Genomic DNA, 27867 nt, shown 5'->3' with positions numbered 1-27867 from the left:
GGTCAGGGATAGTGATGCCTCCAAAGGTTGCTTTATCGTATAGGATTCTTTTAGCTATCCTGGGTCTTTTGTTTTTCCATATGAAGTTGAGTATTTTTCTTTCCAAGTCTGTGAAGAATTGTATTGGGATTTTGATGGGGATTGCATTGAATCTGTAGATTACTTTTGGTAAGATTGCCATTTTTACTATGTTAATCCTACCTATCTATGAGCATGGGAGATCCTTCCATTTTCTGATATCTTCTTCAATTTCTTTCTTTAGAGATTTAAAGTTCTTATCAAAGAGGTCCTTCACTTGTTTAGTTAGTGTTATCCCAAGGTATTTTATATTATTTGTGGCCATTGTAAAGGGTGATGTTTCTTTGACTCCTTTCTCAGCCCTTTTATCATTTGTGTATAGGAGGGCTACTGATTTTTTTGAATTGATCTTGTATCCTGCCACTTTACTGAAGGAGTTTATCAGCTGTAGGAGTTCCCTGGTAGAGTTTTTGGGGTCACTTATGTATACTATTATATTATCTGCAAATAGTGAAAGTTTGACTTCTTCCTTGCCAATTTGTATCCCTTTGATCTCCTTTTGTTGTCTTATTGCTCTAGCTAGAACTTCTAGTACTATATTGAATAAATATGGGGAGAGTGGACAGCCTTGTCTTGTTTCTGAATTTAGTGGTATCGCTTTGATTTCCTCTCCGTTTAATTTGATGTTTGCTGTTGGCTTGCTATAAATTGCTTTTATTATGTTTAGAAATGTTCCTTGTATTCCTGATCTTTCTAAGACCTTTATCATGAAGGGGTGTTGGATTTTGTCAAAGGCTTTTTCAGCATCTAAGGAGATGATCATGTGGTTTTTTTCTTTCAGTTTGTTTATATGGTGTATTACATTGACTGATTTTCGTATGTTGAACCATCCTTGCATCCCTGGGATGAATCCTACTTGGTCGTGATGGATAGTTGTTTTGAAGTATTCTTGGATTCGGTTGCCAATATTTTGTTGAGTATTTTTGCATCAATGTTCATGAGGGAGATTGGTCTGTAGTTCTCTTTCTTTGTTGCATCTTTGTGTGGTTTGGTTATCAGGGTAATTGTAGCCTCATAAAAAGAGTTTGGTAGTGTTCCTTCTGTTTCTGTTGTGTGGAACACTTTGAAGAGTATTGGTGTTAGTTCTTCTTTGAGAGTCTGGTAGAATTCTGCACTGAAACCATCTGGTCCTGGGCTTTTTTTGGTTGGGAGACTTTTGATGACTGTTTCTATTTCCTTAGGGGTTATTGGTCTATTTAAATGGTTTATCTGGTCTTGATTTAATTTTGGTATGTGGTATTTATCCAGAAAATTGTCCATTTCTTCCTGGTTTTCCATTTTTGTGGAGTACAGGTTTTTGAAGTATGATCTGATGATTCTCTGGATTTCCTCATTGTCTGTTGTTATGTCTCCCTTTTCATTTCTGATTTTGTGAATTTGGGTGGTCTCTCTTTGCCTTTTGGTTAATTTGGCTAGCGGTTTGTCTATCTTGTTGATTTTTTCAAAGAACCAACTTTTTGTTTCATTGATTTTTTTGTATTCTCTTGTTTTCTATTTCGTTGATTTCAGTGCTCAATTTGATTATTTCCTGGCTTCTATTTCTCCTGGGTGAGTTTGTTTCTTTTTGTTCTAGAGCTTTCAGTTGTGCTGTTAATTCATTGGTATGGGATTGCTCCATCTTCTTTATGTGTGCATTTAGAGCTATGAATTTTCCTCTTAGCACTGCTTTCATAGTGTCCCATAAGTTTGGGTATGTTATACTTTCATTTTCATTGAATTCTAGGAAATCTTTAATTTCTTTATTTCTTCCTTGACCCATTGATGTTTCAGGTGGGCATTATTCAGTTCCCATGAGTTTGTGGGTTTTCTATAATTTTTGTTGTTGTTGAGGTCTAACTTTAAGGCATGGTGGTCTGATAAGATACAGGAGGTTATTCCAATTTTTTTGTATCTGTTGAGATTTGTTTTGTGTCCAAGCATGTGGTCAATTTTTGAGAAGGTTCCATGGGGTTCTGAGAAGAAGGTATATTCTTTTGTGTTAGGATGGAATATTCTGTAGATATCTATTAGGTCCATTTGAGTCATAACATCTGTTAGGTCCTTTATTTCTTTGTTAAGTTTCAGTCTGGTAGATCTGTCTTTTGGTGAGAGTGGTATGTTAAAATCTCCCACTACTAATGTGTGGGGTTTGATGTGCGTTTTAAACTTTAGTAGTGTTTCTTTTATGAATGTGGGTGCTTTTGTATTTGGAGCATAAATGTTTAGAATCGAGACTTCATCTTGGTGGATTTTTCCCGTGATAAATATGTAATGTCCATCCTGATCTCTTTTGATTGATTTTAGTTTGAAGTCTATTTTATTAGATATTAGGATAGCTACACCAGCTTGTTTCTTAGGTCCATTTGCTTGGAAAGCCTTTTCCCAGCCCTTTACTCGGAGGTAGTGTCTGTTAAGGTGTGTTTCTTGTATGCAGCAGGTGGATGGGTCCTGTTTTCTTATCCATTTTGTTAGCCTGTGTCTTTTTATAGGTGAGTTGAGACCATTGATATTGATGTATATTAATGACCAGTGATTGTTAATTCCTGTTATTTTTTTGTGGTTGTGTTGTGTTGTCCTTCTGTGGTGTATGTTGGTGTGGGATTATCTATTGCTTGATTTTTCATGGATGTGTTTAGCTTCTTTGGGTTGGATTTTCCCTTCTAGTGCTTTCTGTAGGGCTGGGTTTGTGGACAGGTATTGATTAAATCTGGCTTTATCCTGGAATATTTTGTTTACTCCGCCTATGGTGATTGAGAGTTTTGCTGGGTATAATAGTCTGGGTTGGCATCCATGGTCTCTTAGTGTCTGCATAAGATTTGTCCATGATCTTCTAGCTTTCATAGTCTCTATTGAGAAGTCTGGTGTTATTCTGATGGGTTTGCCTTTATATGTTACTTGGTCTTTTTCCTTTGCGGCTCTTAATATTTTTTCTTTGTTCTGTGTGTTTAGTGTTTTGATTATTATGTGGTGAGAGGATTTTTTTTTGGATCCAGCCTATTCGGTGTTCTGTAAGCTTCTTGTATCTTCATAGGTATTTTTTTCTTTAGGTTAGGAAAGTTTTCTTCTATGATTTTGTTGAATATATTTTCTGTGCCTTTGAGTTGGTGGTATTCTCCTTCTTCTATCCCTATTATTCTTAGGTTTGGTCTTTTCATGGTGTCCCAAATTTCCTGGACGTTTTGTGTTACGACTTTTTTGTCTTTAGTGTTTTCTTTGACTGACGAATCTATTTTCTCTATTGTGTCTTCAGTGTCAGAGAATCTCTGTTCCATCTCTTGCATTCGGTTGGTTATGCTTGTTTCTGTAGTTCCTGTTCATTTAGTCAGGATTTCTATTTCCAGCATTCCCTCAGCATGTGTTTTCTTTATTGTCTCAAATTCATTTTTCAGATCTTGGAATGTTTCTTTCATCTGTTTAATTTGCTTTTTCTTGGCTTTCTTTGTTTTCCCATTTTTTTTGTTCGTTTTTTCTTCCATTTTTTAAAGGGAGTTTTTCATTACCTCTTTAAGGGAATTTTTTTATTTCTTCTTTAAGGGAATGTTTTATTTCTTCTTCAAGGGCCTCTATCATCTTCTTAAAGTCATTTTTAGGGTTGATTTCTTCTGTTTCTTCTGTCTTGGTATGTTCAGGTCTTGAAGGTATAGAATCACTAGGTTCTGATGTTGCCATATAGGTCTTTATGTTGTTGCCTGTATTTTTGCACTGGCATCTACTCATCTCTTCCTCTGCTCAGTGCAGGTGGTGTCTGTGTCTGAGAGTGCCTCCCTTGTTCTAATTTTTAGTCTTGGTTCAGTAGGAGTTCTTGGTTAAATTGGTGCTATTGGGCTGTTTCTTTAGGGGCAGCTGATCTCAGTTGGTGAAGTATATACTTATGATTCTGGTGATCTGGTTTGGTGACTGGGCAGCACCTTCTTCTGTGTTCCCAGGTCACGTTTTGTTTATTCGTCAACTCCTCAGCTGATCTTGTTTCTTCAGACTTCAAACTGTAGGGATCTGAATCCTCTCCCTGGTGGATTTCAGCTGAGCGGGGTAGTCTCATCAACACCTCCAAGTTGTTGGGTTTTGCAGGATCAGCAGCTGGGCCCTGGGTTGTCCTCAGACGGAGTGTTCAGATTCGTTCTGGTTCCGTCCCACGGAGATAGCTTCTTCCCTGGGTGTTGGGGTTAGAGGCGTCCCTGCCTCTGCTTGTCGCTGCTGCCGGGCTCATCTACCTCTGCAGGCCGCCGCTGGGCCTGTATGACTCTGTCGGCCGCAGCTGCCAGGCCCGTCTACCTCTGTGGGCCGCTGCCGGGCCTGTGTGTCTCTGCCAGCTCAAAAAATTTTTTTTAAGAAAGTTTGCCAGGTATTAGTGGCGCAGGCCTTTAATCCCAGCACTTGTAGAGGCAGAGGCAGAGGCAGGTAGATCTCTGTGAGTTTGAGGCTAGCCTGGTGTACAGAGTGAGTTCCAGGATAGCCAGGGCTACACAAAGAAATCCTGTCTCTTAAAAACAACAACAACAACAACAACAAATTGTTTTTAGGCAACTGGGTGTTTTTCCTGCATGTATGTGTACCACATGCATGCAGTGTCCATGAAGGCCAGAAGAGGGCATCAGATTCCCTGGAACTGGAGTTACAGATGGTTGTGAGATGACTTGTGTCCTGGGAATAGCATCCCAGTCTTAACTGCTGAACCATCTCTCCAGCCTCTTATTTCTCTTTTTAAAAATATTTTATTGTTTTTAATTCTGTGTATATGTGTGTTCAGTTTATGGGTATGTGTACTTAAAGCTTAAGTGCAGTGCCTGTGGTGATCAGAAGGGGGCACCAGACACCCCCCACTCCCTCACCCCCCAATCTAGAGTTACTGGTAGTTGTGAGCCCCCTAATGTGGGTGGTGGTAACTCCACTAAAGTCTTCTGGAAATGTTGTAAACACTTTTAACTACTGAGCTAAATTTCCAGTTATTTAGCAGTACTTTAAAGACTTTAGCTGAACCATAAACTAATTTAATATCACTTTGCCTTTGGCCTATTAAAACATTAATTTGAGATCTTTCATCATCCCTAAAAACCAGGTAAATACTGATGGTCTGGTGCTAAGAGGCTGGTACAACTGTCTGACCCTGGCAATCTATGGATCAGTAGATAGAGTGATAAGCCATGACAGAGACTCTCCACCACCTCCTCCTCCACCTCCACCTCCTCCGCAGCCACAGTCGACTTTGAAAAGGAATCCAAAGCACGGTGAGAAGTTTGATATGCTTTCCCTAGTGAGGCTGTTATGTTGTGTTATAGCAAGAAAAGCCCCCCTCCCTCCCTCTCTCCCTCTCTCCCTCCCTCCCTCCCTCCCTCCCTCCCTCCCTCCCTCCCTCCCTCCCTCCCTCATTGGCCCCATTGAAAGTAATGCAATCCCAGTAGTTAATCATGCCCCCCCCCCCTCGTGTGTGTATGTGTATGTACATATGTATGTATGTGTGTGTGTTACTGTTGAGGCAGAGCCTCAATCTGTAGCCCAGCCTGGCCTCTAGCTTACTGTCTTTCTGCCTCATGGTTTTGATCTCTGTGATTATAGGTAGGCTTCACAATGCCTAGTTTGTTTATTAATTTTTTTCTTTATTTAACAAGGTTATCTCTGAAAGAATTGAAGAATAGTTAGGAAGTTTGATATGTATTCCTGGAATCTTTATGTATATTTTTTAGGAATGGATTTCAAATTTATTTGAATGAATTTTTTTTCCTCTCTCTTTTTTTAACACTTTATTTTTTTTTTTTTTTTTTTTTTTTTTTTTTTTTTTTTTGGTTTTTCGAGACAGGGTTTCTCTTGTGTAGCTTTGCGCCTCTCCTGGAACTCACTTGGTAGACCAGGCTGGCCTCGAACTCACAGAGATCCGCCTGGCTCTGCCTCCCGAGTGCTGGGATTAAAGGCGTGCGCCACCACCGCCCGGCAACACTTTATTTTTTTGTACTGGTAAAACATTTTTATTTTTTTAACGGATTGTAAGTTCTTTGTGAGAAAAGAATATGCTTTACATTTTCTCTTAAACTTTATCAGAGCCTTATGTGTGTGAGTGTGTATTGCACTTACTGATTTTTTTTGAGGTGCTGGGATTCAAACCCAGGACTTCGTGCTAGCTGAGCACATGCTTTGTCACTGAATTTCACCCCAATCCATATCACAGTTTTTTTTTTTTTTTAACATTTCATCCATTGAAAGACATCTGAGTAATTTCTAATTTTCAGTTGTTAAAGTAGAACATTGGTCTATACTATGTATTCAGAAGGTTTGTCCAGTCCTGCCCGGACCAAAGATCCCTCACCCACTTATAATCCCTCAGAGGCTTAATACTATTTACAAACTCTATGGTCTATGGCAGGCCTCTTGCTAGCTAGCTCTTAGTCTTAAATTAACCCATTTCTATTCATCTACGTTTTGCCTGGTGTTCCGTGGCTTACTGGTCTGCTGGCATGTTGTTCCTTGGGCAGCAGGCTGGTGTTTCCCCTGCCTTTCTTCTTTCTATCTCTCTCCTGGATTTCCTGCCTGGCTATAACCTGACTGGCCATAGGCCAGAGCAGCTTCTTTATCTATAATCATAGCAACACATATTCACAGTGTACAGAAAGACATCCCACAGTAATACTATCCTATTTGAAAATAAGTCTTCATATTTCCAGAGTGTTGCCCTAGATTATATTGTATTTTGGTGTGTGGGCAGTTAAAAATTCTAGGTTTCTATTTCAGTTAGCAAAATTTTTATTACGTCTCCATGCAGGAAAAGTGTATATTATTGTTCAGTTCTGAGGATAAGTTCAGATGATAAAAATTTGTTTTCATGAATTCATATCAATATACTTTAATAGTTTGAACATTGTGTTTCCCATATATAGCTGATGGAGAGAAAGAAGATCAGTTTAATGGAAGTCCTCCAAGACCCCAACCACGCGGACCAAGAACTCCTCCAGGCCCTCCTCCACCTGATGATGAGGAGGATGATCCTATGTCGTTGCCAGGTGTCAAACCTCTGCTAGGTTCTCCTCCCACCCACTAGTGATATGTGGTGCTTCTGTTTCATTTTGTTTAAGTTTTTTGAGACAAGGTTTCTCTCTGTAGCCCTGGCTGTCCAGGAACTCACTTTATAGACTAGGCTGGCCTTGAACTTGGAGATCCACCTGTCTGTGCCTCCTGAGTTTGGGATTAAAGGTGTGCATTACCATGTCCAACTCAAGTGGTGCTTATTAATTAAAGAAAAACATGAGGTATGAAGTCTTGATGATTGCCTCTTCTCCCCAAACTCCCTTATCCTGTCAGGTACTCTTTGTGGTTTTCCTATTGCAGAGCAATTTGTTAAAAAAAAAAAAAAAAAAAAAAAGAAAAGAAAAAAAATGTTAATTTGAAGTTATACCCACAGTGCTTTGAAAATAGAGTATTGATGTAACATGATAGTATATAGCAGTTAGAAATAAGTAGTGTGTATTGGTTAAAATAAACAAATCAGCTTACTAATTTAAAAACTAAAAAGAAAAGGATTTCATGTATACTGCAGAGCATAAAATGGCACTATAAAATAGTGTACTTTATTAATTGTCAGTAAATGAAATGTAAACTCTGAATGGGACTTGTTTTTATTTTGAGTGAGGGCATCCCGAAGTCTAGGGTGGTGTCAGATTTGCTATGGAACTTAGACTGTCCTTGAACTCCTTTCCCAAGTGCTAGGATTGGAAGCATATGTCACCATAGCAGTCTCAGGTTAATAGTCCGCCATCCTTTAAAAAGGGCATTTGTGTGCTAAAACATCCAACATGCATTGTGTGGCTGTAGGCTCCAGTCCTTTTGGCTTGTGAGTTTAAACCATTGAATAATCGGCTTTCAATCTCATTTTTTCAGTGTCTGGTGACAAAGAAGAGGATGTTCCCCATAGAGAGGACTACTTTGAGCCCATTTCTCCAGATCGGAATTCCGTCCCCCAGGAGGGTCAGTATTCTGATGAAGGGGAAGTAGAAGAGGAACAGCAAGAAGAAGGAGAGGATGATGAAGATGATGTGGATGTAGAGGAAGAAGAGGATGAAGATGAGGATGACTGCCATACAGTAGACAGTATCCCTGATGATGAGGAGGAAGAAGAAGAGGAAGAAGGTGAAGAGGATGAAGAAGGTGAAGGTGGGATTTTAGCTAGGACTTTTGATTTAAGTACTAGACACTAACTACATGTTGCTTTGAGCATTGCAGAGTTTACAGTAGTGGTAAGTGAGTTTGAAGAGCTCTCTCTGTCAGTTGTGTAATTTGGCCATAAGACATGACAGCAAATGAGGTTTCTTGTCTTTAACTAACCAGCCTAAAGTGCCTGACTCTGTCGTCTCCCTGGGGAGAGGTTTTATTTGGCTTATGCATGAGTTGCTGCTTGATATCATGAGCATTAGCCAGGGAAGCAGGATCTCAAAGTAGGCTATTTTTAGAGTAAGCAATGATGTATCATAAGCTGGGCCAACTTTCTAAAGATAGATGGCACAGAGATACTTTAACAACATGTTATGGTATTTTTAGAAATTTGTCTAGTTTATAAGCTGTGTAGCTCAGTTATAAGTATATGTGGCTGAATGGTGCAATCCTTTGATTAGGTTTGAGTTTTCCTTTAAAAACAAAAAGTGAGATATTTGAGTTAATTGGTTATTAATTTGGCTAATTGGTTAATTGAGTTATAGGTGGTTGTGAGCCCCTGATACGTGTGCTGGAAACTGAACTCTGGTTCTCTGTAGAAGATGTATGAGCATCAGCCTCCTACAATATTTTTTTCTGAAAATCCTTCATCCTGTAATTACAATGTTCTTTTTCCTTTTCTACCTTTGCATGTATGTGTATGTATGTTGTGTGTTTGAGAATGTTGTGTGATTGAGGATTGGTCAGTTAACTCAAATATCTTAAATTTTTAATTTGCCAAGAAATGACATGCAATACTAAATGTTTATACAAAGTGACAATCTGCCTTGGCTCTAAAAAAAATAGTGAGGGTTGTTGACAATCTCTGTCTTGGCTTTAAAAAAATAGTGAGGGTTGTTTTAGCATTACAGGGGCATTTGTGAGCTAAATCGCTACTCTCATTTGTGAGCTCACAAATGTCTCTGTAATTGTAAAACAACCCTCACTCTCACTATTTTTTGTAAGATATACACATAATTAAATTATTAAGTGATACTTCTTTTTAGCTTCCTCCATTCCCAGATTGCCAAGTAATCGTTTTTTATATTTCTTGTGTATGACTGGCAGATAGTTACATTTCATCTAGTAGTTTTCCTAAGCAGGACAACTTGACTTATAATGTGTTCAGCTTGTTTTGAGAGTCAGATCCCAGAGACTCATTTTCTCATGCGTTTGTTGCTAATGGTAAACAAAGGAATGTCACGAGGACTGGAGTAATTTTCTGGAAACATTTTCTTTTTCGGGCCATTTTTACTTTTTCTTTGATTTTTTTTTTTTGAGACAGGTTTTCTTCTCTGTAGCCCTGGGTGTCCTGGAACTAATTCTATAGAGCAGGCTGGCCTCTGTTAGGGTTCTGGAGAAGTCCCACAAAAGACCACCATCCATGTATGCAATCAGCAAGAGCATTTATTATTCAGTATACTGGGGCTGTCCATCCTACACAAAAGCAAAATGGCGAAGACCCTGAGAAAAATGTGTGGGCTCCTTTTAAGCATAGCCAAGGTGAGGTTATAGGGCACTTAGTTTAGATATGATTGGCTCAAGCAAGTGACAATCATATCAGTGTGTTCTTATTGGCCAAGGCTAGTTAGAGGCTGGTCAGGGTACAGTTTTCTTTGAGCTGGCCTTGTCCTTGAGCTGCTGTGGAGGCTGGCTGGTCTAGCATGTACTAACTGTGGGGGCTGGCTCAATGGCCCAGGCTTGGTGTGTCCTATCTCCCTTGTCCCTGTTGTTGGGGTACCAGTGATTAATTGTCCTTTGTTTGTGTGTCTTCCTCAGAAACTGCCTGCTTTGTTCCATAAAGCAGGGGCCAAGGCCTATTTCTCTGAGAGAAGACTGAGCAGCCTGTTAGGGTGTCTGCTTGGTCCTCTCAGCCTCTTACTCACAGAGATCTGCCTGCCTCTGCCAACCGAGTGCTAAAATAAAAGGCACGTGTGCCTCCACCACCCAGCCCATTTTTACTTTTTTGTAAGTAGACTCCAGTATTGTTAGGAAATAAGACCTACCTATGTCTTTGTCTTTAATTCTGTTTTGATACAGAGAAAAAAAACTTTTCCTATTTTGTGATTAACAAAAGAAGCTTTATTTAATTTATTTATTTGTTTTGGTTTTTCAAGACAGGGTTTCTCTGTATAGCCTTGGCTGTCCTGGAACTCACTCTGTAGACCAGCTGGCCTTGAACTCTCAGAGTTCCATCTGTCTCTATCTCCCACTCGGGGGTTAAAGGTGTGGCTTTATTTTAAGCTGGGAATGATGGTGTTTTTCAGGTGGCTGGGTCAGGACGTTTGTAGATTGGAGGCTGCCTGGGTCACATAGCAGTTTGAAATGCAAAAGGCTGGGGGCTGTAGGTCATGGGTAGAACACTTGCATAGCATTTATGAGACTCTGGGTTCATTCTTGACATACACACATAAAGTAAACAACAAAACATAATAATAAAAGAAAGCTTTGCTTAGGTAAAACTTAGCTTTTGCTTGTGTTGTTTTTCATAGTGTATTTGATCCATCAAATCCACTCAGCAAGAAAATATGCATGAAACAATCTAGCCTTTTGGGCTTTTATTTTTTAAACAGGATTTCACTATATAGCCCTGGCTGTCATAGAACTCACTATGTAGACCAGGCTGCCCTCCAATAAACAGAGCTCCACCTGTCTCTGCATCCTGAGTGTTAGGGTTAAAGGAGTATGCCACCGTGTCCAGCTAAATATTTATTTTAGTTTTAATTCTGTGTATGTCTGTGTGTCTGTGTATGGGTAAGTTCGCATGAGTGCAGGTTCTCCAAGAGTCCAGAAGATGGCATTGGATCCCCTGAAACTGGAGTTACAAGTAGTTGTGAGCCTCTTATATGGGTGCTGGGAACTGAACTCTTGTCCTCTGGAAAAGATATATGAGCATCAGCTCCCTACAATATTTTTTCTTGAAAATCCTTCATCTTGTAATTACAGTGTTCTCTTTCCTTTATCTTTGCATGTGTGTGTATGTATGTTGTGTGTTTGAGAATAGGTGTGTATGTGATTGTCACAGGACAAGCTTAGGTTCTTGTCTTCTACTTTGAGACGGGTTCTTGTTCACAGCTTTACATACTCGAGGCCAACTGGCCCACACATTTCAGGGATTCTTTTGTGTTCCCTTCCCATCCTGATGAAGGAGCATGAGGTCCAGCCTTATGTGGGTTCTGGGCTTTATTCTGAACTCAGGTTCTGAGGCTTGAATGACAAGTGCTTTACCACTGACCCAGCTTCCCTAGCCCTTGAGTGTGCACGCGCAGGCGTGTGTGTGTGTGTGTGTGTGTGTGTGTGTGTGTGTGTGTTCACTTTCTTTCTTTTTGTTTTTTGTTTTTTGTTTTTTCGAGACAGGGTTTCTCTGCGTAGCTTTGCACCTTTCCTGGAGCTCACTTGGTAGCCCAGGCTGGCCTCGAACTCACAGAGATCCTCCTGGCTCTGCCTCCCGAGTGCTGGGATTAAAGGTGTGCGCCACCACCGCCCGGCTGTGTGTTCACTTTCTAACCTTATTTTTTAAAACATGGTGTCTGAGTAAACCTGGAGCCCACTGTTGGCTAGACTGACTGGCTAGCTACCCCTAGGATCCACCTGTCTCTGCCATCCTTACCCTCATTGTTGGGGTTATTGATGCATGTGACTGCACCCTAACATTTACATGGGTTCTGGGTACCCAAACTCTGGTGCTCATACCTGTCCAGCCTCCACTGAACCGTCTCCCCTTCCTTTATTCTTTGTTTTTTTCCATGGGTGCTGGGTGTCGGCATTCAGATTCTTGTGCGTGAGTGGCAGATACGTTACCAACTGAGCCATCTCCTCAGTCTCCCTCCTCCTTTTTTTCGATACAGTCTTTTAAAAAGTTATTTTTATTTTGTGTGTCTAGGTATTTTGTCTGCATGCACGTCTGTGTACCACATGCATACAGTGTCCACAGAGGCAGAAGGTGTCAGATCCCTTGGAACTGGGTGGTTGTGAGCCACCATGTGGGCACTGGCAGTGGGACTTGGACAGCCTGTGAGTCTTATCTCCAGCCCTGAGACAGAGTGCTGATGTGTAGCCCAGGGCTGGCCTGGCACTCACAGCAGTCCTCTTACCTTTTAAGTACTGGCATTACAGGCACCGAGTACCATGCCTGGCATGCAGTAGTCTTTCTTAATTTTACCACTAATTTTTGGTGTTTTAACCTTAAAAATAACTTTGGGCTGGGCATGGTGGCACACATTTTTAATCCCAGTACCCAGAAGGCAGAGGCAGACAGAGCTCTGTGCATTCCAGGTCAGCCTGATCTACATAATGAGGCTTCATCTCAAGTAAATAAATGTAAATAAATAAATGAATAGAAGTCAATTAAATCTTGGGTCTGCAAGATGGCTCAGCAAGTAAAGGCACTTGCTGCCCAACCTGATGCTCTGAGTTCCATCCCAAGGAGAAGGAGAGGACTGCCTGGTGCCACTTGTCCTCTCCTCTCTCTACATGTGCAGTGACACATGGCCCCAACCCCGAGAACTAAGTCCGTCAGTCAGTCAGTCAGTGTGTTCTGCAGCTTGAAAGAGCCTGGAGAGATGGCTCAGTGGTTAAAAGCATGAGCTCCTCTTGCAGAGCACCCAAGTTTGGTTCCCAGAACCCCCATTGGGCAGTTCAGAACTGCCTGTAACTCCAGCCGGGGTATCTGACAGCTCTGGCTTCCTTGGGCACTCATGTGCACATACCCAAACACAGACACATACAAAATTAAAAATAATGTTAAAAAATTTAAATGTTTCAGAATGTGAAGCTTAATTTCTTCCCTTCTAGGAGAGGTGTTTTTGTTATTTTCAGTTTCTAATTTTATTTCTGTCAGGAAAAGGTGTCATCACAGAATTAATTATAAGCTTAACATGCATAATGGAAGAATTTGTTAATAAGCTTATCAATAATTATCCTATTACAGATTATAAATGTTGTCAATTCTTGTTATGAGTGGGAGCAAAAGTTGATTTTTTTCTTTTTTCTTTTCTTTTTTTTTTTTAATGAGGAAATCAGTCTTTCAGAATGCTTGGTTTACCATAAAAAAGGTTATTGATCAATCAGAGTTTATGCAATAAATAAGAATGATGTAGTACTTAAATGCTCTTTAAACTTATGTCAATCAGTGTTCATGCTACAGTAAATAAGAGGGATGGGCTGGGCGGTGGTGGCACACGCCTTTAATCCCAGCACTCAGGAGGCAGAGGCAGGAGGATCTCTGTAAGTTCGAGGCCAGCCTGGTCTACAAAGTGAGTTCCAGGAAAGGCATAAAGCTACACAGAGAAACCCTGTCTCAGAAAAAAAAAAAAAAAAAGAGAGAGAGATGGAGTACTGAGATGCTCTTTATACTTTTTTTTAGGGGATGATGGTTATGAGCAGATCTCGAGTGATGAAGATGGAATTGCCGACTTGGAACGTGAAACTTTTAAGTATCCAAACTTTGATGTTGAGTACACTCCAGAAGACCTGGCGTCTGTTCCTCCCATGACATATGACCCGTATGACAGGGAACTAGTGCCACTTTTGTATTTCAGCTGCCCATATAAGACTACTTTTGAAATTGAGATCAGCAGAATGAAGGATCAGGGTCCAGATAAAGAAAATTCAGGGGCGATAGAAGCCTCGGTGAAGTTAACCGAACTGCTGGATCTGTATCGCGAAGACAGGGGCGCAAAGTGGGTGACGGCGCTAGAGGAGGTTCCGAGTTTGATTGTAAAAGGGTTAAGCTATTTGCAGTTGAAAAACATAAAACAAGACTCTCTTGGTCAGTTGGTAGACTGGACAATGCAAGCTTTAAATTTACAAGTAGCCTTTCGCCAGCCCATAGCCTTAAATGTCCGTCAGCTCAAAGCCGGGACCAAGCTGGTGTCTTCGTTAGCAGAGTGTGGGGCTCTGGGAGTCACAGAGTTGCTGCAGGCAGGAGTGATCAGTGCACTGTTTGACCTCCTGTTTGCTGACCATGTCTCATCTTCCCTTAAGTTAAACGCTTTTAAAGCTTTGGACAGTGTCGTTAGCATGACAGAGGGGATGGAGGCCTTCTTAAGAGGCACCCAGAGTGAGAAGAGTGGCTATCAAAAACTGCTGGAGCTCATACTTCTAGATCAGACTGTGAGGGTTGTCACCGCTGGCTCAGCTGTTCTGCAAAAATGCCACTTCTATGAGATCTTGTCAGAGATCAAAAGACTTGGTGACCATATAGCAGAGAAGACTTCGTCTGTTCCTAACCACAGTGAACCTGATCATGACCCAGATGCTGGACTCGAGCGAACAAATCCAGATTATGAGAACGAAGTGGAAGCTTCCGTGGACATGGACCTTTTGGAATCCTCAAATATAAGTGAAGGTGAAATAGAAAAGCTTATTAGTCTCTTAGAGGAGGTTTTTCATTTAATGGAAACTGCACCTCATACAATGATCCAGCCGCCTGTTAAGTCTTTTCCAACAATAGCACGAATTACTGGACCTCCGGAGAGGGATGACCCATACCCTGTTCTCTTTAGGTAAGATATACTTGGTCTTGGGAAAGATACTTCACAAATCTCTGGAGGTAATTTTATGTGGTGATTTTTTTTCCTATTCATGTGCCGTGCATAGCTGTGTAAGGCTCTTTGGTATTTCTGAATAGGTATTCAGTAGCAAACTCAGCAATACATTAGTTTGAATGAACCTCCATTGTGTTGGTGTTTACAGTGGAATTAGGAACTCTGGTGATTGTAAATAAGAACAGTGCTTGTTTCAGCATGTCTATAGGCAAAGTAAGCGAAAGCCGGCCCACCTCCTGAGACAGGGCAGAACAGGGGGGCGGCGTAGGAGGAGAAAACCCCTTCTCTAACCCCTTTACTTCACTGCTCCTGGGCCGTGTAAGGTAATTGGGTGTTGCCAGTGTAGTTTTGTGGTCCTGATAATGTATCTTTGATGTTGATCACTTCTTTCTGCCATCTGTCTTTCAAATTAGGTAATAATATAATTTTGCCATTGTTAGGACCTCATACAGTGATCCAACCACATTAGGTTTTTACTAATCCACGACAGAGTTTTACTGTTTGAAATGTTGTCTTCTGGCATTTTGCTTATAATGTCTGAACTAACATCTAACGGAAAGGCAGACCTTTTCTTATTCTATGACTGGTTTTTGTCTTGCTTTGGAACAAATGCATTGGTAGTAAGTAGGCACTTGTCTGCTCCAGAATCTGTACTTGTCCATTCCTGGTTTAGCTGAAGTTGTCCAGGCCTATTTTACTTTCCCTAAAACAAAGCCCAAAGTCTTCTGTGGAGGCTCTGGTCTGAGAGCTTATTTTGGGAAGAGGAAGATCCGGAGAGGAAAAAAAGCTAATAAAGGAAGTGTTAGGATACTTTTTATTGTGGATAAATGGGGCTCACTGTGGATCCTCTGAGACCTGGCTAAATATGTCCCCTCCTATCCCACTGAATGATGCAGACGGGGCCTTGTTCACCCGTTCTTTTCCTCTGAGGTTGAAGACTGGCTACTGGGCACTGTAACTCCTGTGCTCCTGAGCTTCTCTTCCCTGTGGTCTGAGCAGTCTCATGGCTTTCAAGAAAGCTCTGAGAAAGGTAACAGGACCAACCAAACACGTGAGGCCAGGTACTGCCAACCCACCCAGACCGAACCGTGAGAGGTCAGTGATGGAACACTGGGGAGCACTGATGTGCCAGCTGATAGCAGAGTAGGATACTTCAAAGACAAACAAGTTAAAATGAGAATCAAGGATGATGGCAGCACAGTTAACAAAGCCAGAAACCAGAGAAGAAAATAGGCTCAGGAAGCCAGGAGTGGTCTCTTAGCCAAGTCTACGTGAGAGGTTATAAAAGTAAGGATGGAATTCACGTGGTGAGTTTTGGAGTGAGATTGCGGTTAGAACTTTGGGCGAGTAGTTTTTACCTGTAACAGTAGGAGCTAAAGTGTGGGCAAGCTGAGAAGGAGGACGTGGCTGGAAGTAGTGGGGGTTGTTCTGCTCAGATACTCAATCACAAAGCCACGAACAGTGAGGGTGTGGGGCCTGGAGATGGAGCTCAGTTGGTAGGTCCTTGCTTAGCTTGGGAAGCCCTGGGTTCCATTCTTGGAATGTAATTCCTGCACTTGAGAGGTAGAGACAGGAAGATTATAAATATTAGTGAGTTTGAGGCCAGTCTGGGCTGTGAGAGCCTGTCTTAAAAAATAAAGAAATAAGGTAACAGTCAGAAAGGTGTGTTGTGGTCAGAAAGGCATATTTTTATTTCATTTTTCTGGACTGAGAAAGCACAGCACATTTGTAAACTGGGAAGAATGACAGGTTTTATAACTCAGTGAGGAGGGAGGTGTATATGATGTGGGAGGAAGAGACAATTGCTGGAACAGGGTGTGCTAGGAGATGAGGTCAGATGTGGTGGTGCGTGCCTTTAATCTCGTCACTTGAGAGGCAGAGGCAGTTGGAGCTCTGAGTTCAAGGCCAGCCTGAAAGTACATAACAAGTTCCAGGCCAGCCAGTGCTACTTCGTGAGACTGTCTAGAAAGAAGTCCAGTATTAAAAGGGAGACTTTGGCTTTGGCAGGAGAGTAGAAACCATGTAAGTGTGCAAATACAATTACTTTTGTAATATGGAGAGACACACCGAAGGACTGAGGATTGTTACTGCTAACTCCATTTCTAATGGAGTACGAGGGATAAAGTGTCTTGATGTGGGCTGAGGAACTGAGTGAGGGCAAGAAAGTGCTGCTTCAGTTCCTGAGGAGAAAGGAGTAATTAGCTATCCCTCCTCACTCTGTATGTAGAGGAGGAGATGAAGGGCTTGGATGCTGTGTGGAGGAATTTGGGCTGTATTTTGGGAATTAGGAAGATACTGACTATTTGGAGTAGCAGATTTGCTTAAAGTAGTGTTCTGAAATTTTATGCTGCAAGATGATTATGACAGAAAAGTCACTGAAATCACTGGGTAAATCAGCAATTCTAAGATCAGGGTACTGGATGCTATTTGGCTTATAGTGGTATGTACCAAGAAGGGAAGACCAAATACTGTGCTGTCATGGAGACTATGAGGGAGTAACTTCCAGCATGGGACTTCATAGGTAAGAGACTGTGAGAAGGAGCTAACAAACAGCATTTGGAGCTTCCTAGTCAAGGTAAGGTTGCAACTATGATTTTAGTGACAGGAACTTGTACATCAGGAGTCAGAAATCTTGGAAAGAGAATCATTAACGTTTTGGAAGGATTACTTTAAAGTGACAGAAAGGATCTAACAATACATTTGAGGGTCCACAAAATTAGCCCCAGTGTAGGATGGATAGCTCAACAGTCTTATTAATAAAAACCTGGAGCCAGATATTGGGGTGAAAACTGAGAGATCAGAGGAATAGGACAACCACAGCCAACCTCACCTTACTGACGTCTCAGTCTCCAAAAAGACTTACTTCCTGTTTACCCACACCTATATGCCTTTCTGTTCTACTATCTCACTTCCTCTCTCCGTCCAGCCTCATCACTTTCTCTTTCTGCCCAGCTCTGTCACTTCCTGTCTGTCTGTACAGGACTCCAGACCTTTATGGTTAACTAACATTGGAACATGCCTGGCTCTGTTCCCAGTGTGGCCTTGAGTTTACAGGTCCGGATGGATCTCTACCTCCTGAATGCTAGAATTAAAGGCATGTGCTACTACTACCTGACTTCTATGTTTAATATAGTGGCTGTTTTTTTCCTCTGATTCTCAGGTAAGTTTTATTAGGGTGCACAATATATTGGGGGACACAATACATCACCACACCCCAGTTTTTTTCTAGCAGGACTCATAGGACTCAGCGTGCAACTGTACTCAGCAAGGGCTCAAGGTATGCTTGCAAAGGAGTAAGGCACCTAGTCACAGTCTGAGAGCCTCAGTGCCTTGTTTGGGACCTGCTTGACTCCCAGGAACAGGCTATATCACACTAGTGTGTTCACTGCTCAAGGTAGAAACTTGACACTGAGGCTTTAGAAACAATTAAGATGCTGTTTGGATATATCTGTGCAATGTGAAATAAATATGTCAAACTAGTTGGCACCTAGGAATCAATTCACTACCTATAGTGTTCCGAATTCTCTATGTCTAGACAAGAAGCAGATATTTTGCATAAACTATTTTGTTTGCATACATAACTTAGACATGGTGAGCCATCCTTAACTTTTGGGGGAGTAGGTTTCTGTGAAATCCAGGTTCACAGATATTGGCCAAGAGCCAAACTTACAAAGTGGGTCTTTGTAGAGATAGCCATGTGAGGCTTGCTGTGTTAACTACTTTCCAGGCAGTTTATAAGGAAGTTAAGGATATACTTAGGGTAATTTTGTCATTTTGAGTCATCTTGGTGTTTACAATAGGTAGTAGTCACTGAGGGTGTTTATTATGAATACTGTGATATTCATGAATAATTGTCATGAATATTATAATAAAAATATTCTGGAAGCCCCAGTTTAAGCAGTGAAAGGATTAAAGAGTTCATTTTAGGGCATGGAGGGATGACTCAGTGGTTAATAGTACTTGTCCTCTTCTAGAGGACCTGGGTTCAGTTCCCAGCACCCACATGGTGGCTCACAACTATCTGTAACTCCAGTTCCAGAGGCTCTGATGTCCTCTTGTGGCCTCTGTGGACACTGCACACACATGGTGCACAGATATAGATGTAGGCCAAACACCCATACACACAAAGTAAAACTAAACCTTAAAAATTTAACCTCATTATTAGTTTTTGATAAGTATAAATTCTGACTTTTCATCTACTTATTAGTAATAGTTCAACAGGAGTTTCCAGAAGCTGTTGTATCACCATGTGTAGTGACTACATGTGTGAAGTGTCACACTTTCAAATTTAAGGAATTAAAATACTTTTCCATACTCAAGATAACAAATGTACATTAAGCTAATCTTTTTTAAATTCTTTCCCATTTCAAAATTTTTTTTGGGAAAAACATTTTTTTCCTGTTTTTGTTTGTTTGTTTGTTTGTTTGTTTGTTTTCACCCTGAAACTCTTTAAGCTTCATTTCTAAAAAATACGATTTTAGAAGAGTTTATCGAGGAATGGTGGCGCATTATAATCCCAGCATTCATGAAGCAGGGGCAGGAGGATTGCCACATGTCTGAAATCAACTTTGCCTACATATTGTTAGGCCAGCCTGGATCTACAGTGCTGTACCCTATTTCAACAAACAAACAAACAAACAAACACCAGTAAAAGTTGTCAGTAACATTTACGTCTGTTTTGTAGTCGTGGGTACATTTTACCTGCTTTCCTCCTGAAACGATGTATACTGGGGGCTGGAGAACTGGCTCAGCGGTTACGAGCTTATACTGCCCTTTTGGAGGACCTGCTTGATTCCCAGCATCCGAGGAACCTGCTCACAGCTGCCAGTAACTCCTTCTCCCAGGGAATCCATTGGTGCTGGCACCTCAGGTCACCTCATAGACCTACACCCACATGTGTGGATTCACACACAGACACGCACAGAGGCACATCATTAAAAATCAGTCTTTAAAAAAACTGTTGTATATCCTAAGAAGAGTTCTGGGGCTGGCTGGCAAGATGACCCAGTAGGTAAAGGCACTTGCCACTAAGCCTGGAGGCTTCAGTTTGATCCCCAGAACACACATAATGGAAGGAGAGAACCAGCTCTCAGGTTGTCCTCTGATTTCAACTCACTTTCTTTCTCTCTCTGTCTCTCCCTCTCCCTCCCTCTCCCTCCCTCCCTCTCCCTCCCTCTCCCTCCCTCTCCCTCCCTCCCTCTCCCTCCCTCCCCCTCCCTCTCCCTCCCTCTCCCTCCCTCTCCCTCCCTCCCTCTCCCTCCCTCCCTCCCTCCCCTCCCTCCCTCTCCCTCTCCCTCTCCCTCTCCCTCTCCCTCTCCCTCTCCCTCTCCCTCTCCCTCTCCCTCTCCCTCTCCCTCTCCCTCTCCCTCTCCCTCTCTCTCTCTTTTAAAAAGACATAATTCTGAAGCCAGTGACTGGCACTAGGAATCCCATCACTTGGTTGAGCAGAAGGATTGCTGTGAATTTGAAGTTATCTTGGGCTGCATAGCGAGTTTGAGGCCAACCTGAGACCCTGACTCAAAATAAAAAAGGAATAGTTCTTAGATTTGGTGTAGAAAACAAAACAAACCAAAAGTCTGTGTTTAGTAGTAAGTACTTACATGCTGCAATTTATCATTTGTAGTATTTTTCTCTGGTGATACTAACTCATATCTATAGTAAATCTAAATCCATGAGGTGTTTCTGTACTATGTAGACAGTATATCCCCTGGATACACTAATGTGTACAAAGTGGTATTCTGTGAAGTACAGTGAGACTGTAGTGAAAAAGGAGCATTTGGTAGATATGGCTTAGAAACAGGAATCAGAATCAGTGATGACTAAGTAAAGAAAACCTGTCATCAGTCATTTTGAGAGTCTGTTGACTGTTCAGAACTTCTGCTTTCATTTGACACCACCGAGGAGAGTTGGTGTTCACATTGTTAAAGTTGTTTCCATTTATGGGGAAACTGTATTTCTGAGGGTGAGGATTAACACCATTCACCTGTTTACTTTGTCTGGTCTTGTGATTTTGAGTTGTGAGGAATGCTTTGCACCTACCTGAAATGTCTCACTTGACTTCCATAGGTACCTTCACAGCCACCACTTCTTGGAGTTGGTCACCTTGCTCCTGTCGATTCCAATAACAAGTGCCCACCCTGGTGTACTGCAAGCCACAAAGGATGTTTTAAAGTTTCTTGCACAGTCACAAAAGGGCCTTCTCTTTTTTATGTCAGAATATGAAGCAACAAACTTACTGATCCGAGCTCTGTGCCACCTCTATGATCAAGATGAAGAGGAAGGTCTTCAGTCTGATGGAGTTGATGATGCATTTGCCTTGTGGCTGCAGGACTCAACTCAGACTCTGCAGTGTATTACAGAGCTGTTCAGCCATTTCCAGCGTTGTACAGCCAGTGAAGAAACTGACCACTCAGATCTCCTAGGCACCCTCCACAATCTTTATTTGATTACTTTTAATCCTGTGGGAAGATCAGCTGTGGGCCATGTTTTCAGCCTTGACAAAAACCTTCAAAGTCTCATTACTCTGATGGAGTACTATTCCAAAGAAGCCCTCGGGTAATTTTCTACTTACTCCGTCAACTCTCAATTACATTAGAGAACTAGATCACTAATGGGGTAGATTCTTTACAAAAGAAGTCTCTTTTGGTATATACACATATGTATGTATTTCTAAAGATACGTATATATATATCCTTTGTCATAACATATTATGCTAATTAAAAATTAGACTAGCAGGAACCTCTGTGATGTGGCCAGTAAGCATTGCTGTGGGCTTTTTGCAGCTTCTTTCAGTTACCTACCTTCTTACAGTATCCCTTTGCCTGTGTAGAAAGGAATCTTAAAGCCCAGAAATAGATGCCTGAAGTGCAATGCCTGCACTCTCTTACTGTCTGTTTTCTGAACCATCCGTGCTGATTTTGGAATTGCTTTGGGTCAGTGAGAGAATTGAGGAAGATAATGATATAAAGAGCTGCCAAATAGGGCCGAGGATTTTGGCTATGAGAAGAGAGGCCTGCTCTTCTCCTAGCTTATGTCATGGAAAAGCAGACAAGGTGGGGCGTGTTCAGTGTCATGCAAGACAGTGACATAGTGGTAGCTGCCTTCTCGATGGGGACTTGGTCCAACCCCGCCCGACTGCAGTGCCTCTCTGCCTGTGTAGACGGTCTTAGTGATTCTGGAATGGAAGATGAGTGAGGTCGGTCGATGATCACAGTTGTTCCTGTTTTCAGGGTTTGATGGAGATGTTCAAGGAGACCAGTGAAACACACTTCCTAATACTCATTGTTAATGAAACATGCTTGTTAGTATCCCATTGTTCATTTGTTCTTGTGAATTTTACTTTCCTCTGGGATGTTTCTGAGTTTGTTTTTGTATCCAGTTGTCTCTCCTTACCTATGGGTTCTGTTTCTGTATACTCAACTCACAATGAATCAGAAATATTTAGATCGCTTGGGCATGTTGGAGCAGACCTATAAATTTGAGGGCAATTTGGTCTACAGAACAAGACCCTATCTCAGGAAAAAAAAAATGTCCATGAGAGACATGGATCTAAGCCTGGCATGGTGGCACATGTCTGTAATCCCAGTACTTGGGAGGCTGAGGAAAGAGGATTGTGAATTTGAAGCCATCTTTTGCTACATAGTGAGTTTCAGGCCAGTGTGAATCATATAGTGAGAGTGTCAGCACTGAATATGTGCAAGCTTCTTTTCTTGTCTTTTTTCTGTAAACAATGCAACAGCTCTTCACATAATATTTACATTGTGTTAAGTATCCCAAGTAGTCTGGAGTTGATTTAAAGTAGATGGGAAGATGTGCACATATGTGATACTGTGCCAAGGGAATGATGGCTCCATGAACTTTGGTATCTGTGGGGGTCCTGGGACCAGTACTCCATGGATACTGAGGGACAACTGTTAATACTCTTTTCAGGGGACTCGAAAGTGAAGTATGACATCTAATTCTTTATTTTCAGGAAATTAGGTAATGTTGATAGTGTTGGATTGTAAATTTCCTTGATCTCTTTAAAACAACATACCAAAAAATGTTTAAAATTATTCCTGAAAAAGTATTTTTATACCCCACACTTAAAAACCTTATTTTATTTCAGTGATTCCAAGTCTAAGAAGTCAGTAGCTTATAACTATGCATGCATACTTATTTTGGTGGTGGTTCAGTCTTCCAGTGATGTCCAGATGCTCGAACAGCATGCAGCATCTCTCTTGAAGCTTTGTAAAGCAGATGAAAATAATGCTAAGTTGCAAGGTATGGTACCTGGAGTCATTTTAAACACTTGTGATGCGTGAGGAAAAAAGGCTGGATTCTTGTAATCATTGCCTTTTCATGTTTGTGTGTATGTTCCTGTGGTGTGCATGGGTGTGGGTGTGCATTCATGTGTATTCATACATAGGTCTTGAGGGTAGAAGATGACATCCGGTGTCTTTCTTAACTGCTATCCACTTCATTTTTTTGAGACAAGGTCTTTCACTGAACCTGGAGCTTGCCGTTTTAACTAGTGTGGCTGGCTAGCAAGCCCCTGAGATACATCTGTCTGCCACACCAGTGGTTGTGTTACAGGTGTGTGACATCTGTTTACACCATGCCTGGCTTTTTCATGAGTGTCCCAGATCTGAACCGAGTTCCTCATGCTTTGCACAGCAGACACCTTGCCCACTGAACCCATCTCTTCAACCTGTTTTTAATTTCTTGGGTTGCCTTTTAGGAAAAGAGTTTAGAAAACTTAAGGTTTCATTAAGGGTTTTAGAATATGAATGAGAAAGTTTGAAAGTGCCTAATAGTGGTCTGGCTGTCAGGATAGACGAGGCAGTGAGAATGAACAGGAGAAACTGCAAGTTCAGTTTTTGCTCTAGTTTTGTTTCTGCGTGTTTTGCTACATTTATGTGTTTGCACTGTTCTGAGGTAACTTACAAGACTACTTACTGCTGATTAGTACATTGGACTACTTTTAAAAGTAGTTGATTTTAAAATGACAAGTTAAAAAGTTGACAAAATCAGGCTAGTGATACAGCTCAATGTTCAGGTATTTCTCAGCATGCATGACAGCCCAGGTTTAATCTAACCCAGTAACACCCAAAAGAAAAGACAAAAGGGAAATTTCCTGTTAAAGGAAGAAGGGTTACTCAACTAAAGTCTCTTCATAACTTGAGTCTGTTAGGGGGAAATATATATATATATAATGCTGCATTATATTGGTTTATAATCATATTTATAAATCTTGTTTTAGTGTTTTCATTGGCTACCACAATAAATTTGTTTTAATTAGGTAGACTGGATAAGCATTCAGATAACTAATAGTCATCACTAAGTTTTGAGTCAGCATACATAGTAAGGCTCTGTTTTCATTTTATTTAAAGCACATGTAAAGAATTATATGCAGGAAGTGGGCTTTGCGGTACGTTCCTGAATCCTAGCACTTGGGAGGCTTAGACAGGAAGATCATGAATTTGAGGCCAATTTGGGGTATAGTGTGAGACCTAGCCTAAAAACAGAAAAAGATTTTAGACACCAGAGTTCATCCTTTTGTAAAATCTAGATAATTGAAATGATTGCAGATGTGATGTTTTCCTTTGGGGAGAAATGTTTTATTATAAAGACTTCCATTTAAAAATATCATAGATTATTCTTTTTGTTTCTAAGAACTTGGCAAGTGGCTTGAACCTCTGAAAAACCTCAGATTTGAAATTAACTGCATCCCAAATCTAATTGAATATGTTAAACAGGTAAGTAAAAGTTAAAAGGGCTTTGATTGTTGTGAAACTGTGATGATACATAGTTATAATATTGAAGTTACTTTCTAGATAATGTAGAAGTCATGGCCTTGACTGGCCCCTTTAACTTGTAGTACAATATTTGATACTTGGATGTAGATAATCATGTCCATGAACACACATGCATATGATGCTGTTTAAATCCGAGTTACTCCTTGTATGGAGGTCAGAAGACAGCTTGTGGGAGTTGGTTCTCTCTTCCACCACACGGAGTCCAGGGATGGAACAAAAATCACCAGGCTTCCTGGAAAGCTTTTATCTGCCAAGTTGTCTCCTAGGCACTACAAAAACATTTCAAGTTAAATGCTAATGGTATCCTAAACCTGAATTAATGAAATAATTTAACTCAGAATGTTTAGGTGAAAATTGAGATAACCAATTCCAGATAATTCCCGTGTGGACCTGTTCTCTCTGTTAATTAATTTTGGATAGTGACATTATAGGTGAAATCTGTGAAATCTATGTTTCATAATAGTAATACTGAAAAATTCATGAATATTTCATAATAAAAGAAATGGTACATTCACCATTAATCTTGGAAGTTTTTTTTCTTTTTCTTCTTACTTGACCCAGTGTACAGCATAGCAAGACGGGCTGAAGGCATAGATACAAACATTTGACACTACATCAGTATAGACCGAATTATCCCTACTGTTCAAGACGGGCTGAAGGCATAGATACAAACATTTGACACTACATCAGTATAGACCGAATTATCCCTACTGTTCAAGACGGGCTGAAGGCATAGATACAAACATTTGACACTACATCAGTATAGACCAAATTATCCCTACTGTTCAAGACGGGCTGAAGGCATAGATACAAACATTTGACACTACATCAGTACAGACTGAGTTATCCCTACTGTTCAGCTGAGGAGCTCTGTGTGGTTGTGTATGAGAGCGAAAGCCCCCTTGGTTTTGCATTTGTAGCATATTATTAAAGTACTTTGTGTGTATTGACCGTTTGCTGCTATTTTGAAGTAATATCAAGGTATTTAGAGTTATCTGCCTCAGATCTTGCTGTTGCAGTGGTTCCTTCTTGTCTTCTTTTCCTTCTGTGTCTCTTAAGAATATATATATATATATTTGTAGATTGGGTTTTTGATTTTGTTTTTTTCTTTATAGACAAGGTCTCACTGTGTAGCCAGCCTTTGCTGGCCTATAACTTACTGTGTAGACCAAACCAGCCTGGAACTTACAGAGATTGGCCTGGCCCTGCTTCCTGAGTTCTGGGATTAAAGGTGGATACCACCATGCCTGGCTCTTAGGAATATTCTGTCTCCTTTGATGCCATTGTGTTCTTAACAGTGTTGTAAATGGCAGGTGAAACCTAATGTTTTCTTTTTCATTCATTAGTAATTAACGCTCTGTAAACTCAGACTGATTGTGTGTTCTGTTTATGTGGACATGGCAGGGTGATTTTTGATGACATGTGCAGTAAGGTGATTTGAACTACAGTATTTAATAAGAAGTTTAGTTCTAGAAATTGAATTACACATGCCTGTTGTTGTATGTGCCTGCAATCCCAGCTCCAGAAGGGAGGGCAGAAGGATCAGGAGTTAAGGTTATCCTCTACTACATAGTAATTCAAGGCAGCCCAGGCTACATGAGAAAGGGAAGGAAAGAGGAAAAAGAAAAGAAATTGAATTATGTTCTATAATTTAAAATTTCAAATTGGGCGTGGTGGTGCATACTTGTAGTCTCAGCACTGGGATGGCTGAGGCAAAGGATTGCAGGTTGGAAGCCAGCAGAGACTGCACAGGAAACCGTGCTAGGGAGGGTAGCTCAGTTGGCAGAGTGCTCGCCTAGAATGTTCTGGCTTCCATTCCCAGAACCATGTACACCGGGTGTGGTCGTCCACACCTGTAAGGGTCAGTCCAGAGTTGTCCTCAGCTACATAGTGAGTTTGAGGCTAGCCTGGGCTACATGAGACCCTATCTCAAAAAACCAAAACAACAAAAACAAAACTTTGATTTTTACATAACTTTATATTTATCTCTATTTGGTGTTTGTTTTGAGATAAGATCTGGTTCTAGAACTTTGACCTCTACCTGAGTCCTAAGATTACAGTCATGTACCACCACACCCTGTTCAGATCATTGTCCTGTTAATTTTGATATTATAAGTAATTCCTATCCTAAGATATGCTAAACACAGTTGATCCAATGTTGAAACTTAGGATTTCTTGTTGTCTCAGTAATTTATAGAACTGCAAGAAAAAAGTGGAGGGAAAAGGGCAATGGGAAATGGAAGCATATTAGGGAGACTAGATTTTTTTGTTTGTTTTTAAAGCTTATGCCCTGAGACTTAGAAGTTGGGATACTTAAATCATTTAGTGTAACTTTTTTCAAGTTATAAACTTATTTATAATGTTAGTCTGTGAAAGCTACAATTGTAAACAAAACTATTTGGTGTTTGCAAACAAAACGTAGTCAGCCGTTAAATACAGAAAACAGTTACATTTCTTGTCTTTTCTCGTAGTCTTCTTTTTTTTTTTCCAGAGCTGAGGACCGAACCCAGGGCCTTGCGCTTGCTAGGCAAGCGCTCTACCACTGAGCTAAATCCCCAACCCCTTTTCTCTTCTTTTTGGTGTCTGCATTTTAAAAAATGAATGCTATTTAGTCTATAAATGTTCCAAGATTCCCCGCTAAGTCTCGATAAAGGTTTAGTAACCATGGGCTTTTCAAATTCAGTCTAGAACAATGGTGCATGCTTGCAATTCTAGCCACTTAGGAGGCAGAGGGAGCAGAACTAAAGCTCCTGGCTAATCCGGCATCCCAGTGACACCTGGGCTCAAAACAAAAACAGCAACACAACCCAGGAACACAAGAGCTCAGCTGTCAGCATTATCATTGCTTTGTTTGTGAGAGAAGATAATATAAAATGGGAATACAGAAAAAAGGTTATTTTAAATTATTGTTTTGTTTTATGTTTTTGGTTTTCAAGACAGGGTTTCTCTGTGTAACAGCCTGGGTGTCCTGGAACTCATTTTGTAGCCCAGGCTGGCCTCAAACTCATAGAGCCCGCCTCTGCCTCCCAAATGCTGGGATTAAAGGTATGCACCACCACTGCACGGTTTATTTTAAACCTCCCCCCCCCCCCCGCCCCCCGACTGGGTTTCTCTGTAGCTTTTTAGAGCCTTTCCTGGAACTCACTTTGTAGACCAGGTTGGCCTCAAACTCACAGAGATTCACTTACCTCTGCCTCCCGAGTCTTAGGTTTCTATTTGCTGGCTTTGTTTTAGTACTAGGACTATGCAAATGTATTATATTTGATCTTTCTTTACATAATATTGTACAGTAC

The 27867-nt window shown here is 41.0% G+C and overlaps 1 protein-coding gene across 5 annotated transcripts in view; it reads left to right on the top strand.

Annotated features, from left to right (window-relative positions):
• The window catches only part of Virma (vir like m6A methyltransferase associated), a 73358-nt gene that overhangs the window by 20163 nt on the left and 25328 nt on the right, over positions 1-27867 (top strand). For 3 of the 5 annotated variants that reach the window (XM_006974937.4, XM_076563888.1, XM_076563889.1), the window contains exons 5-11: positions 5114-5282; positions 6924-7046; positions 7921-8193; positions 13595-14735; positions 20844-21332; positions 22885-23039; positions 24432-24514. In XM_006974937.4, coding sequence (XP_006974999.2) covers positions 5114-5282; positions 6924-7046; positions 7921-8193; positions 13595-14735; positions 20844-21332; positions 22885-23039; positions 24432-24514 — 2433 coding nt within the window. Of the gene's footprint in view, positions 1-5113; positions 5283-6923; positions 7047-7920; positions 8194-13594; positions 14736-18751; positions 18899-20837; positions 21333-22884; positions 23040-24431; positions 24515-27867 lie in introns of all 5 variants that reach the window. The other 2 variants (XM_076563890.1, XM_015993835.3) reach the window with 2 other exon arrangements.

The sequence above is a fragment of the Peromyscus maniculatus genome, chromosome 2, assembly GCF_049852395.1.
Source record: "Peromyscus maniculatus bairdii isolate BWxNUB_F1_BW_parent chromosome 2, HU_Pman_BW_mat_3.1, whole genome shotgun sequence".
NCBI classification, from domain to species: domain Eukaryota; kingdom Metazoa; phylum Chordata; class Mammalia; order Rodentia; family Cricetidae; genus Peromyscus; species Peromyscus maniculatus.
This window is presented reverse-complemented; position numbering and strand designations above follow the sequence as displayed.